Source organism: Pleurodeles waltl, chromosome 11 (assembly GCF_031143425.1).
Source record: "Pleurodeles waltl isolate 20211129_DDA chromosome 11, aPleWal1.hap1.20221129, whole genome shotgun sequence".
Classification (NCBI taxonomy): domain Eukaryota; kingdom Metazoa; phylum Chordata; class Amphibia; order Caudata; family Salamandridae; genus Pleurodeles; species Pleurodeles waltl.
The window spans coordinates 919528103-919546546 of NC_090450.1; the positions used below are offsets into that span (position 1 = coordinate 919528103).

Genomic DNA, 18444 nt, shown 5'->3' on the forward strand with positions numbered 1-18444 from the left:
CCAAATGAGAACACAATTTAAACAAAGGAATTACTCATTGCCTGTGAAGTGAGGCATTTTACACCAATCTGTACCGGACAGCAAAACCAATAACATATTGCCCCCTACGTAGCATGCTGCTGATCTAACTAACATACTGGATGTGTGTCGGTGCCATTGCATGTATCCTGGCGTTGGCAAACTGCACAGAACAGTCAGGACAATCTGATAGCATTTGATCCCTAGGGAGGCGTTTGAAGGCCTGTGGTATGTGACATTGAATCACCTTCGTGCATCAGCATGGACAAACTCAAGCTGGGAAAATCCTTAGATAAGCAGACACATAGGGTTAGAGATCGTTCTAAGTCCCACATAGACATGTGCCATGTACTAAACATGTTTAGACTTTTGTTGATTGTATCTATATATGTCAACTGATCAGCCTCTTGACTCCAGGCAACAAACCACATCATCCCTTTCAGAGGATAAGTCAAGGGCCTTCGGAGTCATATCTTGATCAATTTTGGGGCTGTAATGTGGACTAGTTGTCTTTTAAATATGTCTTTTAGGTGGGGCTCAGTTTCAGTTGGGTCAGAGCTGCTGTTTGGCTGGCATCCCAGAGTATTCCCAGTTATCCCAGGGTTTTGCCCATCCTGTGACCAGTTTCATGCCTGTCCCCCCAGCAACATGTATGCTTTTTTGCTAAGACACAGACCTCACCATCTGAGGATTCAGTTGCCTTAGTGAGCGTGCCAACTCTTGGTCTCCTTCATGAGATTCATCCACCCTGTCCTGTCCTAATATCACCTGGTATACGTGTTCTGGTGATTCCTCTTCCCACTGCCTACCCTCCTCAGAGCCACACCACTAACAGTGACACACAGCTACACACGCACCCACACACACTTCACAGCAAGGGACTTCAATAAGTGACCCATACAGTGATTAAGCAAGTGATCCGGAAAAGATACTCTGTCCAATTTACTGGATTCTGCACAATTGGTAATACGAAGATCTTAATGAGATTGAATGAGAGCTCCTCCTCTCACTGAAATTATTTGCATCAGAGAGTGAAGGATCCTGTTCTCAGGGTTTGGCGGTGTTAGTGTGCAGAGAAGGAGCAAAATGCCATTTGCTTCTACTTTTTCGTTACATCATCAGGCACCATTCATAGACACTGTCAAGAGGACATTGTATCAGAAGTGTTCCCTCTTTCAACGACGTTATTGCAGATGTCACCCTAGCAGAGCGAAGTCCTAGTATATGACTGGGTGTATCAGAGTTTCCTACCTTGAAGTCATGCAAAGTTAGAAGTGAAAGTCCTGGTAAGCAAGTGTCTATAACCTCCATTACATTCAGAGCTGTGCCCTGCATTTTAGGTTATTATGTTAAAATGGAGTTCCTGCTTGTGGTTGCATTGCCTGAATTTGTAAAGACCTTCGCAACACTTTACAACAACATATCTTTTTGCATGCCATCTGCAGGGCAAGTACCTAGGTGCGGAGAGCTAGTGGACACATAGCGTAAATGTTTTACTAAGGTAGTGGTTGATAATTGCCCAAAAGACAATTATTTTGGTATTCATGGCAGCATTTTTTTATGACTGTAAATATAAATGAATATCTTGTTATATTTTATTAATTTTAGGCTTACAAAAGAAGAGGTTTATACTGCAAAATGTGTCAACTGGTTTCGTCTAGATTACAATAATTTACGTTTGCAAGACAGTAACATAACCAAAAACATTCCCAATGCCTATTTGAAACAGAATATCAATTAATGCAGTAATGGATTGTTTTACATCCCCATTGGTGTGTGTGCCCATCTTACAATTGTTTTTTTAATTGCTCTTGTGTAATCTTGGTACTAAGATTGCGCCAAGTATAATGAATGCTTAATTTCTCTTTCACGTCTGTATTTTTTTATCCTTCTCTAGAAAACGTATAGATAGACAACTAAAATTATTGATCATATTACCCGGCAGCAAATATTTGATTCTGCTTGTGCATCAAACGCTTGCACTTGAAACTAGAAACTTAGCTGCTTGGAGGGAATCTAGAAATGAGATCTCGTCAAACGTTGAAAAGCCATGATGTAAACTAAAAATTCCATGAGGGTTTTTACGTACTATTTTTCCTTCATTTGATGAATATTAACACTGATATAACATGTTTTTCGTATAGTGCTCCTTACCACACTTCTGCCATTTCTAGTGTTGTAAACTTGTACTGTAAACATGCCTTACAATTACCCAGTTTAATGGCACTACATTTCTTGACCTTGGAAGAATAGAAGGCCGAGTTGCTGGGCATCAAACTCATGACTGTCAAATTGCCATACATTTCAGGAGTGGGCATTCAGCTCACTTGAGATATCCTATGATTTTCGGAGGCTGATGAAGATCTTAATTGGGGTGGAAATAAATTAAGACTGAGTTATTCCGTGATAAGCTCAAATTGTTCATTGATCCTACTAAGTGCCATATGGAAAAATACCAATTAAAGATTGATCTAGTCTGCAAACAAGATGAGATCTAATCTTGAACATTGTGCTAGCAAAATAGCTAAATATTTGCGGAAGTGAGTACATTGTAGCAAGAAGAACTCAAAAAGAAAAAAATCTCATAAATTCAGACAAGACGTACCTGATTTAATTGGTGTAGGAAAACAGTTGGCCTCAACTAAAACTGAAATACCACAGCAATCTTCAAAAACAATTCTACTGAAATAAAACATATTTAAAGCATTTTCACAGACTATAACATACAATTATATTTGTATGACACCTGGAGAGCTGCTGTTGGTCTTTATTTGTCATTAGAAACAAATGACATAAAATCACCTTCTCGGTTCCCTTATTAAAAGCTGGACAATTAATACAAGGGTCAAATGTTGAATACAACCTAAACTACTCAATTCACAAGTCATCTGTTCTTTGGGGTTTCCATAGCGATCCTAGATTTCATTGCATTTTATGATCCCTACCCTGTTAATCAAAAATCTACGCATCAGCGGACTTTCGTTTAATTGAAAAGGAAAGTTAATCAAAATGAGTGAGGAAAATAGTGAACACAAGTGGGCACTACAGCGTCACAATGCCAAATCAGTCTCAAAGCCTTTTTAAACAAGGTGGTCTACCGATGTTTTTGAGTTTCATGTTGCAGAGTACTCCCTACAAAATAAGCATCATAGTGCTTTTTTTTCTGTAGGGTAAACCGGCCATTTGTCTGCTTATTCGCGTTTTATAATTCCTGTACAATTTTGGATTTTGGCCATGAACTTGAAAAGCAGCAAGGTAGAATTTTCACATATGCATGCCACCATGATTTAATCTCCAAAAACTTATTAAGCAATGAATGATTCCATCGGTTCATTTGGAGAGTCAGTAAATAGTAACTGGGAAATCAGTAAAGAGTATCTCCTTTGAGAAACAATTCGCCAATTCTAGTTGGACAACAGAACGATTATCACTGGTCAAGTGAGAAACTTTGAAAACACAGAAATAGCAGAAAATCTTCACAAAAACACAAATGAAAAAATTAAATTAACAGTTGCAGGAATGACAAGATCAGAAAGATGTTGCTAACAGTAGAGCCGGTCTATTATTTTTGAATTGATCACACTGCCCAAAATTGAATGTGCAATTCTAAACAAAAGACTTTTATCCTTCCCCAAGTTGCCTAACACCCACATTCTCTACAGCTGTTTGTAACAACACAAGTCTCTCTGGATCTTCATGTTCTGGCGACTCTCTCAAACATGGATGAACAATGGATGATTCACCATTTGGCTTCGTAGTATTATGTAAAGCCGCTGGATATTGATTCATTTGGCACACTGTAAAGTAAAAATCATGTCTTGTTTGTTCCGAATAGCCCTTCAGAGGAATTCTTTAATGGTTCTCTTGAATTGATCGATCAGGTAGTCAATACATTTTCAGCATTGACTTCCATAACTCTCAAAACAAGTGTACTATACAATATAGGTCGCTCTTATTGAGTTGCAGAATGGCACTGCTGTCACGATCTGTGAGGCTAATGAAAATGTAGTCCTCGTGATTGTATGTGACAATGTCAGTGAAGTCTCTCTACAGCTCAAAGACACCACAGATTACAAAATAAGTACCGCCAACCTCATTAAATCTATATATGCCAATTTAGAGCTGGCTCTAGTTAATATGGTCGTGTTTACATATTTGGACATTTCAAGTTCGTTAATAAAAGTAATGTATTTATTGCAGAAAGTGTATGAACCTTTCCACAGTGATGCACAGATTATTTCAGCCACTGGTTCCCAACAGTGAAAATGTGAATTTTTCTTCACACCTTCTTGGCATCTTACATTAAATGACTTTCATATTACATCAGGGATACTGATGGCATTGCAGTTACTGATGTCAAATATCTATACACCTGCAGCCATATTTATCTTGGGCTTTGTGCTTTGTCTACAGATCTCATACATGGTCAGTAAGCTTGAATGCTCACATCAATTTGTAACTGCAAACAAGCATTTTATTTTCATTTTCAGCGAGGGTAGGGTTGCTCTTTCCAATGCAACATCTTTTTTAAGTGGCTTGCGAGAGACAGTGACTATTCTAAACAAATGCAACAGGGTAATAATGATCATCTTTGGAAGATTATACACTGGGGTGCAATTCCCATTATTTGGAACAGTTCCCAGTATCCTACAGTAATTGCCTCTAAATTGTCTGGACTGGCCTAGCCATGTAGTGTGTGAGTTTGAAAGGCCACTCAGGGGGAATCATGTTAATGTAATGCTCTAACCCAGATATGATTAAACAGACAAAACAAGTGGAAAACTGCGGGCCAGATTTAAAAGGCCTTATCCCCACTGGAGCATCACTTTTAGCGCCATGCACTGCGCCATATCTACAAGGTGGCATTAAGCCACTTTTGTGGCTTAACACCGCCTTCTAAATACGCCCCTTCACATGCTGCCCTTTGCGTGGAAGGGGCTTGCAATGGGTGTTGCTGTGGGTGTGGGTGTTCAAAGAAAGGAAAGGACAGATAATCAACAGAGATAATGGTTAACGAAGGCATTGAACTACTGTGCAGTATTCAAAACAGTGAGGCAGGTAAGCAATTTACTGCACAGGGTAGTGTGTTCTCTTGTTGGTGACTCCATGAGTCCAACAGCTGTCTGCACCACTCTCTGTGGAGGACGCAGGTATCCAGTATTGGCTGCAGAGTTATAGCATACACCAGGGTTAGGTAGAAAGTGTTCTATCTCTCTCTCACTCTGTCTCTCTTAGACTTGCTTGGGTTAGAAGTCAGGCACATGTATGCCAGCAAGGGATGCTTGTAATCCTCTTTTAACTTTGGGTTGTCTGGGGGCTTCTTACCTGATGTCCTCGCTGAAATGGGATTGCTTGTTAGGTGACTTATAGCCCAAAAGGCAAGAGTATTGTCCCCCAACTGTACTTCACTTTTCTAATGTAGAAGATTTGACCATCATTATGTAATGGCTTCTGCTTTCTGCTTTCAAATGGAATTTTTTCAAGTCATCACGGCTGTTACTAGGCTTGCCTTTTCTGGGCATGCATTTAATTTTTCCCTAGCATACAAGCAGTCACAGAGCTGTGTCTTATCGTGCCACATCTCTTCCGACCTCTTTTGAGCAATCAAGTCCCACCACTTGAGTCTTCCTGCTAGCCCTAGTTCTGCTAGCTCTAGTTCTACACACTACAATCCAGCAAATTCAAGATACTCTTTCCAGTCTTGAGTGTCAGAGTTCCTTAAAATTCAGTCTTGAATACTTAAATCCAGCAAGATCCAGACTTGCATATTACAACATTGCAATCTCCAATCCATCAATTAAAGTTCGACATCTCTGGTTTTGAAGCTCCAGCTGTAATAGTGGGTCAGTAATCAGGACCTTACTCTCAGAAGGGTCTTTATGCATTTGGGCTTTTTTCTTTTGATTATTTAGGACCACTTTCCAGAAGTCACGCTTCTTAAAAAAACCTCTTTCTATTGGTAGAGACAAGTGTGGCTCTAGGCTGGCAATACCATAGGACATCTCAAAAAGAAGTAAAAAATTGATTCCAGTGTCTGCCCCTTCCCCGGGCTGAACCTTTTCAGTCCAGCTACATCTAGAGAGCCATCACCCACTACCACCACGTGGCACTGTTCCCCCTCAAGGATTCTCAAAAGTGTTAAATGCAAAGCTAATCATTACACAGAAGACTAACATGTTGTCCATTCAGCGTGTCAGCAAAATACTACCTGAACACATAACTACCTTTAAAACAATGTCAATTATAATTCATATTATTGGCTGTATGTACTTTATTTAAGGAGCAGTATCAATTTGTTGACTCTAAAGGATGTGGTTTATCTATCTTCGCTGCCTGTTTTATTGCATTTTTATATTAGAAAAAGGTTTGCGAAAGAGTTTTGGTTGTCACTTGTTTTACACTGGAAATTTGGCCAATGTAGTCTACAGACAGACTACAATAATAAGTTTAGTTTGTTAAATTTAGCTTTTCTAAAGAAATGTATTTATGTGATATATATTTATCTGGGTTTCATGGGACCTTAATGAACACTCCCTTGGAGGGAAAATAGGATTACAAAGAACAAGATTTCCTTATCTGAGATAAATCCAAAAATACAGATTTGTAATAAATCCTCTTTGCAAGTGGATTGAAGAGACAGAGATCCATCAAAAGGAATGATGGAAAATCTTCGGGGAGCTGCAGAACACATGAGCTATCAAGAAGGTAGTAGGTGCACGCAGACGCTATGTGAGGCTCCTACCAATCAGTTCTAAATATTCACACTGTGAATTAGCATAAATTTGAGGGAATTACCTCTGTATTTGATAGTAATACGTCATCAAGGACTGCAAGCAATGTTTGTAGACAAAACGGCATTATAACGTGAGTCCAAATCGTGTACAAGGGAGATTTAGTACCACACAGAACATTCTGTTGGCAAAGAGTGTACATCCCACGTTTGGACACCTTAAAATGGTGAATTATACACAACTATTAGCATGTGATATTACACTTTCTGAGGTGTGTGAATTGGAATAGTGGCAAATTGCACACCTGGTAAATACCAACCCCCTTGCTATCTGTTTCTACTTTTGGCAAAATTTGTACCCTGGTACAGGTGGTGTGGGTACAGTGTTGAACCACATCGTGTCCACCCTACTTGATCATTCTCAGACAACCTTCTTACCCCTTTTCAATCTTTTGCCACCAGTGGCGTAATGAAACTTGAGGGGGTTCCCCTGCAAAGTACATGAGAGGGCGTCCTCCTCCCTGGCCCACCACCTACCACTTTTGATGAGGGGGCCCCCAGGAGCTTGGCCCCCCTGGACCGTGTGGGCTGCAGGAACTTATGTAATGCCACTGTTTGCCCCACTCTTTGCCCCCCCCATCTACTGTGATGGTTTACAGTGCATATGACACCTGTCATATGAAGAATTAAGTATGCACGTACAGCATATATTTGTCATCCTAGAAAACTCAAGGATCTGCTGGATTGCCTATAAACTGCAGCCTCTTGAATCCTACTGAATTTTTAGAAATGGGATCACATTTCCCTGGCCCAGGCAGTGCAACATCAATTTCATGTTTTTAAAGTACTGTCTTTTACTCAGAGGGTAGTATCCGCGTCAAGACCTGACTTTCTGATGAGAAAACATAGACCTGCTGCCCCAGTCAGTCTTTACTCGAGTGAGCAGGTTTTTTTCTGCCCATATCTAGATTTAAAATGCGAGTAGAGATTCAGGAGTCTTTGCGGTTTAAGTTACCCAGGCGTGGAATTCACTGGCCTATAAACTCCAAAAGATTTTGAAGTACCCGGTGGTCAGGCAAAAATTGGTGTGTGTGTGGCTGTGTGGTAGGTTGTTTTGGATGTTTTTGTGGTTTTTCCATCCATGGATTTTGTTTAATTCTGTTAGGTTGTACTGAAAGTGTCCTGTGCACCATTTATTTTCTTCTGTGTGAATTCTTTATGTCACCAAGATTTCTTAGTTATACCAGGTGTGCAGTGTTAGCTTGTTTCAGTGGAGCATCTTCATTTACTTTGGTTATTGCAGCACTACTGAAGGCTTGCTGGAGAGGGTTATTGTTGTTAGTTCGTTGGGCAATGGTGAAAAAGGATGACCAGGTTTTGAAGAGTGCTTCAGAAGGACTTTGCTTAAACTATTGGTACAGATTATTGGCTGAGTTAGGTTGGCTTAGGTGGGTGGACAGTTGGTAAATGATGGAATGGCACAGTGTTAGCCTGGGGTTGGAGTATTGCAGTTGATACTGGCCAGGAAGATGATATAAAACTTGAGGGTGTTGCCTAGGGTGTGGCTATGTGGGAGGCGGGGTGCTATATGTGCTGTATTTCATTAAGGGTGTCTAAGTTTCTGATGTGAGTTTTTCTTTTTCTAAGCGGTTGAGTCACCTGTTATGTTGAAATCCCTGAGTTAGAAAGTTGCTGTTTTGATTAATGAAAGTGATAGTGATGAGGTTTTCTTTGAAGAAGTTATTGCTGTTTTTAGGAGGTGAATTGAATGTAAAATAGGTGCCACATGATGCAGAGATGGGAATGTGTCAAGTGAGAAATCAGCCATGGTTATAACAAATTGTAGATATTGGAAGGCCCTCCACTAATCTTGTGATTGCAGTCAGCGTGCTCTGTGCCAGGGGATGAGGGTACCCAGCATGTCATTTGGGGGAGGATTGAGCCATGTCTATGATGTTGACTGCATTAAAAGTGCCTAAGGATGTGAGATTTGTGTTTGCATGCTGATGTGAATGATGTGCCTGAGATTAGACATGTGATGAGGGGCATGGGTTCTGCGTGTAGGCACTTTCCTGGACCAACGAGGGAGGTGCAAAACTTCAAGGACAATTTAACCTCTTTGAACCAAATGGTGCCCTCACAAAGGGCCTTGCTGCTTACTGATTGACTGGCTACCTGAAGACGTATAGAACAGCGGGCCACATGGGTTTTTTGAGGTGATATTGAGGCCCCAAAAGGACTGATTTGGTAGTTGCCCTGACCTTCATTCCAGTAAATAGTAGCTGGTCACTTGGCTGAATACTTAGAGGTGGGTGGAGTCACTGGAGACCTGTCCACAGGAACATCTGGGATGACACTGACAGATACGCTCAATGTTATTTGCATAGCTTACTTTCCTCTGTGAAGCTCACTGCATGATTGAGTTATTGTTAATGAAAGATGTAGCTGACACTACAACACCAACACCACAAAAACTGTTGATATTTCCCTTTAAGGACCGAAAAGCGAGTGGAAAGCAGAAAAAGAAAAAAGTAAACTTGTCTGAACTTCGCCCTGATGCTCCCATTAGACGGATCTTGGGATCCCTGCGTTTGCAGATGGAGAAGCTGGTAGGAGGAGAGCAAACCGTTGATACAGTCTGTGACTTCGGAGTGTTGGCTACGACACCAATCGTGGAAACTGCAAAAAACAAAGTAAGGCATTTTAGAAAGGTATTGGTTAAAATAACAAACTATAAAACATTTATTAAATTTAAAGCTCACGCAAAATAGCTACTGCACAGAAAAGTATGCCAAAAAGTCCCCAAATATCTTACTTTGTATTTACTAAGGAGCCCCCACACACTCACATCGTCTCTTCTCCTCTCTCTTCTCACCTTCAATATTTTGTGACTTTTTTACGTTTTAAGAACTGCTGCATGGGACTTCAGATTAACCCAAATTAAACATTGACATATCAACGCAGTCTGTGCCAAATCTCTTCCTCAGTCCTAGAACCCATTCAATCTGTATAGAGTCTATGACTATTGACATGGGAGTGGGCCCTATAACTACTAGTGATGTATCCCTAGTTGTATAAAATGTATTTAACCTAAAGAGTACTGATAAGTCCTTGGAATGTGCTGACCAATTGATAACAGGTGTGATGGTTTATTGATGTATTTTTGAATTTTTGCCAAATGCTTGTCAGATCATTGTACAGAAACCTTGAAAAGTTATTTCTCATACAGAAGTGGATTGTGATCGAACAGCCCAACTATACCCCTGCCACCAATTAGTGGCAGAAACAACTACTTAATATTACTGAGAGGGTATTGAGTACTGTATCCTTTTCAGACGGTTCCTCCTGTGATGACACAAATGTACATTTATAGTCTTGTACTATGACACCTTGCACGTGTCACATCTTTGCATTAACTCACAGAGCAGGTTCTCAAGAAGCATTAGTGAACCTAACATGCCTTTGAACCAGCAGTAGATAGTCAATTTAGTCCTGAATTCTTCAAGCTAAATTAATTTCCTTAGACTAATGCAAATTCAAATAACATCAAGGTACAAAAACAGCAACAGGAAGATAACCGACAGCACGGTCTTAGATTAGAAAAAAGGGGGTTTAAGAGGTTTTAAAGTGGTTTTAAGCTAAATGGCTCGCATAAAGCTCAGATATGGAATGTCATGTAGAATGCATTTTTCTTTCAGTGTCCTTTTGTATTATGCTGACTATAGTCCTGAATGTGGTCTGTACTGAACACTTCCCTCTCTTTTCTCAGACAGGACTTTAAGTGAGCATCGTCTACTTTATCTATTATGTCATCACTCCGAGAGGGTACCACCATTCTTCACAAACTGGGAATGATAGCTTCCTTCTTGCTTGTAGCCCATTCCACCATTTAAGCCAAGCACAGCAACTTTCTCCATAATATCACCCAACTCTAAAAACTAAATGGATCACATCCTAAGTCTCTTAAATCTTGGCAGGCCAGAACACAAGATTGTAATGTAAGACTCAAGGTCCCATGCTACACTGAACCTTATTTTATAGAGATTGAGAATAGAAGAATCAACTCCAGAGTTTTCCAAAGCCATGTACAGTAATATAGTTGAAGGCTGCCTTTAGGTTTAATAAAATAAGACTGAAGCAGTCTGTTTCAAAGAGGCATGCTTTAACTAAATAAATGTAAACTTAGGACTGATCAGTTCTGTTATACATTTCACTATATTCTTGCCTATGCCTCAGATAGGGTTCCCTCCCTCTTCATTGCAGTCATATAACCAATGCAATACACGTTTTCCCAACAGTTTATAAAGCATTCAATAAACAGGCTGAGCGAACACTTTGTGGTACTTCCATTTAAGATTTGTGTAAAGGTGTTGTTGAAGAACTGTTGACTCTAATAAGATACAGGCAGTGGATTGTGGCGACAATGGCAACCCGTGGTACCTTGCATGGTTCCATGTTCCTCAGCATCCCAAAATGCCACAAGAGGCCCATACATGCAGGATCTCATTCTCACTCATCTGTCTGAGAGTTCACATCTGCCTTTTAAAGATCCTGTGCAGGTAGTTCAGTTCAGGCTTTCGTTCTATTTTCTTTTTCTTTTCAATTATGGCCATCTCTTCCTTTGTTTCTCTTGATTTTCCCAATCCTGTATAGTTTTTTCCTTGTGATGTTTGATGCTATTTCCTTTTCCTGTTCTTTTGCTATATAAAAGGCTCCAGTCTAGTTGGAGGGTGCATGCAACAAAGATCTTAGACCTTCTGCACCCTGGTAAGATAGTCTATCTGGCAAGATCTTTTTTTGCAGTGTGTGAGAGACGCTCACGTTGAACTTTCTCCAGCAGACCTTTGTGCCTCTTAGCGTCAAGTACCCTTGGTCTCCTGCCAGAACCTATATGTTTTCCAACAGGCCCTGTTGATCCCTACTAAGGACCTTCAAACCAAGAATCTAGGTATGTATCATGACATTGCAGTGACAGGACACTGTGGAGTTAAATCAACTTAAGAGTTAGTCTTACGTTTCTTTTGTGGGCCTACAGTTTGCCTGGATGTAGAGATATATATAAACTCCTGTCTTGTGTGTGCACGGTTTAAGACAGTCCACCATAAGCTGTTAGGCAGCTCTTGCCTGTTCCCCCTCATCCATGACACACTATTTCCACTGATTTTGTTTTGTGGACATACACCAATCTGGGGGAAATCGAGTCATCATAGTTACCATAGACCTCTTTTCCAATACGGCCAATTTTTCCATATTTCTGAAACTTCTATCTAACAGCATGATGGTAAGGAGATTTTTGGCCAACATAACCCGCTTTCATGGGATCCCTAACACCATAATTTCAGACATAGACTGTCAGTGAATTTCAGGATTATTGTGCTCAATTTGTTCTACCTTGGGAATCTGTCTGAGGTTATCATCTGCAATCCAATGGACAAAGAGAAAGGGTTAACCAGAGCTGTGAATAGTATCTGAGGTGTGTTAGTAATGCCACTCAGAATAACGGGTTGCAATATTTACCTTTGGCAGAAATCTTGTATAATAACTCTATTTACTTTTCTACTGCTACCAGGGTTTCTTCATGTTTATATATCCAGGTTTTCATCCTTGTTCCTTTCCGGCTACCCCTCTGTTTACTCCTATTGTGCCTGCTGCTGCTGACTTTCTAGAAGGGCCTGAGTCTGAGACAAGTGATTGCCCATAATTTACAAGATTCCAAAACTGCTATGAAGGCTAAAATCGATAATTAAGAAGACTGATTCTAAACTTTAAGGTGGGAGATGAAGTTTGTTCATTCCAGGTTCCTTCACAAGCTAATTTACGAGTCCAGTTTCAGCCTCAGTATTTTAATTTATTTGTGGTAGCTCTGTCCTGTTGCCTTTAGGCTCCATCTTCCTCATTCTTGGAAGATTCACCCCACTTATCTTATTTCTGAGATGAAGCCTTATGTGCCTGATCCTTGTCATCAGAGCTCTGTTCCACCTCCTGTTATAATGGATGGGAAACCAGAATGTGAGATTAGTCAGATCTGTGATTCTTGGATTTTCAGAGATAATTTACAGTTTTTAGTTCAGTGGTTCATATAAGCTATGCTTATAGTGATGCTTCTTAAGTTCCTGCTTCTGTAGCCAATGCACCTAGATTGATTCACTGGTTTTCCTCTTGCCTTTCCTTACAAGCCTGGGGCCTCAGCAGGGGAGTACACTGATGTATCAGTAGCCTTCCAGCTTTCTGGATGTTCAAGATCTGTGTTACCCTCCATGGCTCTGCAGTTGTTGGGCACCATAAAACCACTCGAGTCCTTGTGCTGCAGGCTGTGTCTCATTTACTTGGAGCTGCCTTCTCTCGTTCCCCTACTCTCCTGATTGCTGCTCCTCCAGCTGCAAAATGACAGTCAAGTGCCTTAGAGCTTGCAGCTGCCTTTTAAAGTTCCTCCACAGCTCTTCCAGTTCACTTTTCATTCTTTTCTCTTTTCCTTGTCAATCATGCCTATATCTTCCTTTGTTTCTTCCTGATTTACCCATTTTTCCAAACCTTTATGGTTGCTATCATTTGAGGTAATTTCCTTTTCCCTGCTCTGTTTCTATATAAAGGCTTCAGCCTCCACCCTCCAGGGTGTGTCTCAACAAATCCATGTTCCTTCCATTGTTCCCTTCCTCCCTACACTTGCTGATCCTAACTATTAACTCTAGAAGTATTCCACTGTTTGATTGCTGATTTCTGTTTTTCTTCAGTCCTTTGAAGTCTTTCTCCAGCAAGGAGTATTTTTTACACTTTTGGCTGTTTTCCCCTGAGAAGACAGCTTTTCAAGGGCACTTTCCTACCTCATATTTTAGTGTGGGTTGACATAATGGTTTCAAGAAACAGTCGCCCTTACCTCGGGCAGTGGAAGACCAGGATCGGGATTGTGAATAAGTGTTCCGACTTGAAAATGGATATTGCGTCAACATCTTGGCCATGATTGAATGGTTTTGTCCAGCTGAGTTTCAGGCTTCTGGCTCAATGCTTTCTTCCCTGTTCTTCTTTTTGTGGAGCATTTCTTCTTTGCCATCCTTGGGATTGCATGACTTGGATTAATTTTTTATTTTCTGGTTAGCACTCCATGGGGGTGCTTTGCTTTGCTTTCCTTCCCTCCTTGCTCCCTCACTTTTTTTTTACTTGACGAGGAGCCAGCAGCATTGCACTGTTACCGGGCCACTCACCCCTTTCCGATCCTATCCCAACTTTCCCCTCCTTGCTTTTTTTCTGTACATTTCTTTTTTATAGGGCCTGGCAGCTGGACTCTGTCACTAGTGCACTCACTCCTTTTGGTGCTCCTGGACCTTCCCTTTTTTGGTAGTTAATTTACTGTTTGAAAATGGCCGTAAGCCAGCTTCGAACTGTAACTTACCCTTAAATTTAGAATGTGTTTTATCAAACAAACCTCATTCCAAAATGGCCACTGTGTGTTGAAATATCATAACACCCACACACCACATAGGCCATCTTGGAGTGGTATGTTCTCAAAGAAGGCACATTCCACGATGGTTGGTGTTGCATGCACATGCATTAAGACATTATAATGGATGCACATGTTGTGGTGGCCATCTTGGAATTTTGCATGCCTCTTTGTCGCCAGAATCTGGTGGCTATTTTCAGATTTTATTTTATATTTCTTATTTAATATGCCAAAACAAATATGCATTGGCTAAGCCAATGGCTAGCCACCATTTCAAAGGCAAGACAGGTTGGCTGTTCAGTGCTTGTTATAAAGTGGTATTATTTACAGTGGCTTAAGCATCAGAGACATCACTTCGATTTGATACTCTCATGATGAGTAGCCATATTTGTGTTATCGTAAAATTAAAAATCAATAGAGATCATATCTGACCCAATCAACTTTTGCAATTTCTGTTGTCTATTTACACTCCTTATTGTGTAGAGGACAGCGCTTTTTTTAGTAGGTTTTTGCCAAGGCCAAGTCCCAGAATCCAGTTTAGAGTACCTGGACGTAATTGAGGTGCTTGCATTCTTGATTGCATTGATGGTGCAGCAACCAGATTGAGTACATTTTGCATTTTAGGAGCCTTACTAGTAGTGAGTCACGAGACAGCTGTGCAAAAAGGTGGCAAGAAAGATAAGTCATTGCATCAAAGAGACCATGAAAGATGACTATGGAGACAATGATAGACATGCTAACAAAATGAGCACCCGCACAGAGGGGTCCGGAGAAGCAAGGCACAGGCACATGATAATGGGTAGAGTGTTCAAATGATGGCCTTCAAAGCTGGTGCATCGAAAGCACATATCGTAACATGGGGATTGTTGTTAACCCACTAAATTGAACTAGCAGGAGAGGAACTGATCAGAAAGTGCAATGTAGATGTCCATATCATCTGAAGGGCAGGCTTTGCAGAAGGAGCTTTGGTCTACAGCGTCTTTGTTTCTGTACCCAGACAAGAATAAACGGATTTGATTTCCCCAGAGCATAACAGAGGGACGAATTGTTTCTTTTATTTTCATATTTCATTTGCCAGATTGAAACGCCATACGGGAGTGGTCAGACAGCAGGAGTTCAGTAGAGGTTGTTCTACAGAAGCTTCGATTGAAATATGATCAAAACCTCAGTCGTTGAATTATTGAACCCCAGTAGTGGCAGGTGGCCGGTAAGTGGTACGCGACTCAACAGTCAGGATGTGACATGCATGCCAGCAGCATGTTGCTGACTCTGAGAATGTGACAAAACTTTTCATGATTTTACATTTGCTTCTGGCAATGTACTGGTCTGGTTTCATAGGTTCCTGCACTGTCGATGAAGCTGCGCATGGCAGTTCCAATAGATAGCTTGAGTTGATTGCAGAGGCAGGACTGATCTAAAGAAAAGCATGGATATTTTGAGAAAGTCCAGTGCTTTCTCTGGCTGGTTAACTTAGCAGTTCTGGTCCATCAGGTTCCAGAACGTGTCCCATGTACCACAGGTTATTAGGATATGTCGGCATTTTTGTAGCACCACAAGTAAGGCGTGTTTTAAAACTGTACAAAATATCCTACTACCTCTTCCGGGCCAGTACGTGGAGCAGATTGTTTAGGGAGTAAGACTGGCTGTTCTGAATGCTGAGTTCAGTTCCGGCTCTCCATCATGTGATTTCAACCTAGAATCAAGATATAAGCAGATCCTCTGGGTGAACAAATTCTCACTGCAGTTTGTCTAATTTTATCTTCAGTGATTGCAAGAATGTGTTAGTAGACTGTCTCTCAAAGTATTATAGAAGAAAAGTACTTGCCCCAGCAGGGCTTTTAGTAAAGTTGTAGTAATATTGTAGTGAGATACCTATATTTGCGATGGTCTACAGGTTAGACCAACACCACACAGAGAATAAGAACATTGTGTATGCACCCTGCTCAAATCAGCTGTGCCTTAAATGGATACCATGGAGCCCCAACAGCACTCAACAGTAATTTAGTTTCCGTGGAGTCGCAGTGCATTCCAGTGTGTCACCTATTCCCAAGATTTTGCAAATCAGATATACACAAAAATTTTATGAGGTACCACTTCATGTTACAGGTTTGTTAAATGCACTTTAAAATACCAGCTTCAATACTTCTGTGATGGTTGTGTTGTAAATAAGTCACATAAGTTGAAAATTAAGGTGCAATAATTAATTCATAATATGATTGTAATTTCGCGAAACCTTGGTTTCCTCAAAGCTAAACAAAAAACAATACTGGTTCTCAATCTAAAATTCATCAGTTTTGCAATTCATTTTCACTTTGGAGTGACTAAGCTCCAAACATGCCCTTGACTATTGGTGGTAAATGTTTGAAAAGAAAGTCTTTCTCATAGAATTAGAGACAGTGTAATAAATATTCAATGCACAACTGAAACATAATTCAAGTTTATGTGTGCATACCATTTGGTGTGCACTCATTCTGGGTCTTATCCTTACAAAGTCCAAGGATATGAGATTAATTTTGCCTTCTATTGAAATGTTCCCAGCAGTGGAAACTAATACTTTTGAAATTGGTGCTGCACAGTACCTGCCAAGAGTTCACCCCAATTGTTTAAATATTTGCTTTACTCCTACTCACTTGCTCTCATATTTACTCTATCCCACCTCACTCACTCTAACTCATTCTCACTCATACTCACACCCACTCACTGTTACTCGCACACAAACACACTTGTACTCTCATTCTCACTTACAAACACACAAACTCACTAACTCTGGGCCCTGGTACAACGGCACCTGCTGCACCATTGATAATTACACCCATGAATCACTTCCATTCCCTCTCATAATCTCCAATAAGTCACTTTTTCTAATTCATTCACACTCCTCCACTCACTTCTTCATAATTACTTTCACTTATTCATACTGACTCATGCAGGTTCTGGCTATCACTATTATTGACACCATCAAACACACCCACACACACTCTTTCACTCAATCCTATTCACTTTCAATCACTCACAGACACACTTACAAACCCATACTTAAATGAACAAAGAAACAACATTTTTTCCTTACCTTGCTTCCTTTGCAGCAGATCAGAAGTCTGATGCGCAGTATGTCTGCTAAATTAAATGGATGGTGCCTTTGTGAGGGGACAGTAGTTGATCTATGCCCCTCAGACATGCGCAATCTAGACATCCTCCTACAGAGTGTTGCGTTTTAACAGCACTTTCTAGCTGGATCATGCCTGTGCCCTCCCAACCCTCTCTTCCTCCTCCTCCTGTCATCAGGAACATGGAGAGGCAGCTGAGTGGGCTGGCCTGTCCAATGGCAGTGTTCATGAAAACACGAAAGACATTCACTGCTAAATTAATGCACAACGTTTGGAATTTAAAGGGGAGAAGTGCGGATTGTGGGGCTCACAGGAGGCGGGGTTGTGCCCCGGAGCCCCTGACAAGGAGCCCCACTGGCACAGGACATTCAGTGGCACTGCCAGTTGGTTAAAATGGTAAAGTAGTTCTCTGTTTGATATCCAAGTTTATTTATTTTTTTAAATAGGGAACAAAAGGCAACAACATTACAGTGAGTACAGTAGAGCACAAGTAAATAGAATGGGTCCGTACATGATTTGCATTTGGTAACAGAATACCCACCATCCCGGCCCAGGGCAAATACATTGTTCAGTAGCTCAGTCCACGATGTGCCCTCCACTTCCCCCAGATTGCCTCGTACTTCCGAGGACATCCCTTTGCCTCATAAATCGTTTTTTCTACTTGAGAGCACCAGTCTATCCACCCTCGCCACTTCGTGACGGACAGCATCTCTGGACTTTTCCATTGTTGTGCAATGTCTCATTTGGCCACTAGGCAGGCCAGCCCAATGAATGTTCTCTCCGTTCGGGCCCTTCCCAACTCCTCCAAAAGGCCCAGTATCACCACCTTCACATTCAAATCAATCAAGTGGCCCAGTACTGTAGAAACTTCCCTCTCCACCCCCTCCCAGAAGGGGCGCGATTTCGGACAATCCCAGGCAACATGTAAGAGATGTGCCTCCACTTGACCACACCTCGCGCACCTCACAGAGGTCCAAGAACTCATGTGTCGCAAGCGCCGTGGAGTGAGGTATGTCATATGGAAGTAGTTAATCTGCACCATCCTCAAACGCACTGATATAGCCAGCTCCTGGGGTGCAAAGTAGGCCTCCCTCCAATCGCCCTAAAGTAGTTCTCTTTATCACTGATACGCCTTACATAGGTGTATACATTGA

The 18444-nt window shown here is 41.1% G+C and overlaps 1 protein-coding gene across 2 annotated transcripts in view; it reads left to right on the forward strand.

The window, feature by feature from the left end:
* Positions 1–18444, forward strand: part of LRRC43 (leucine rich repeat containing 43) — a 227860-nt gene that overhangs the window by 196692 nt on the left and 12724 nt on the right. For both annotated transcript variants that reach the window (XM_069214927.1, XM_069214928.1), the window contains exon 10: positions 9244–9441. In XM_069214927.1, coding sequence (XP_069071028.1) covers positions 9244–9441 — 198 coding nt within the window. The remainder of the gene's footprint in view (positions 1–9243; positions 9442–18444) is intronic.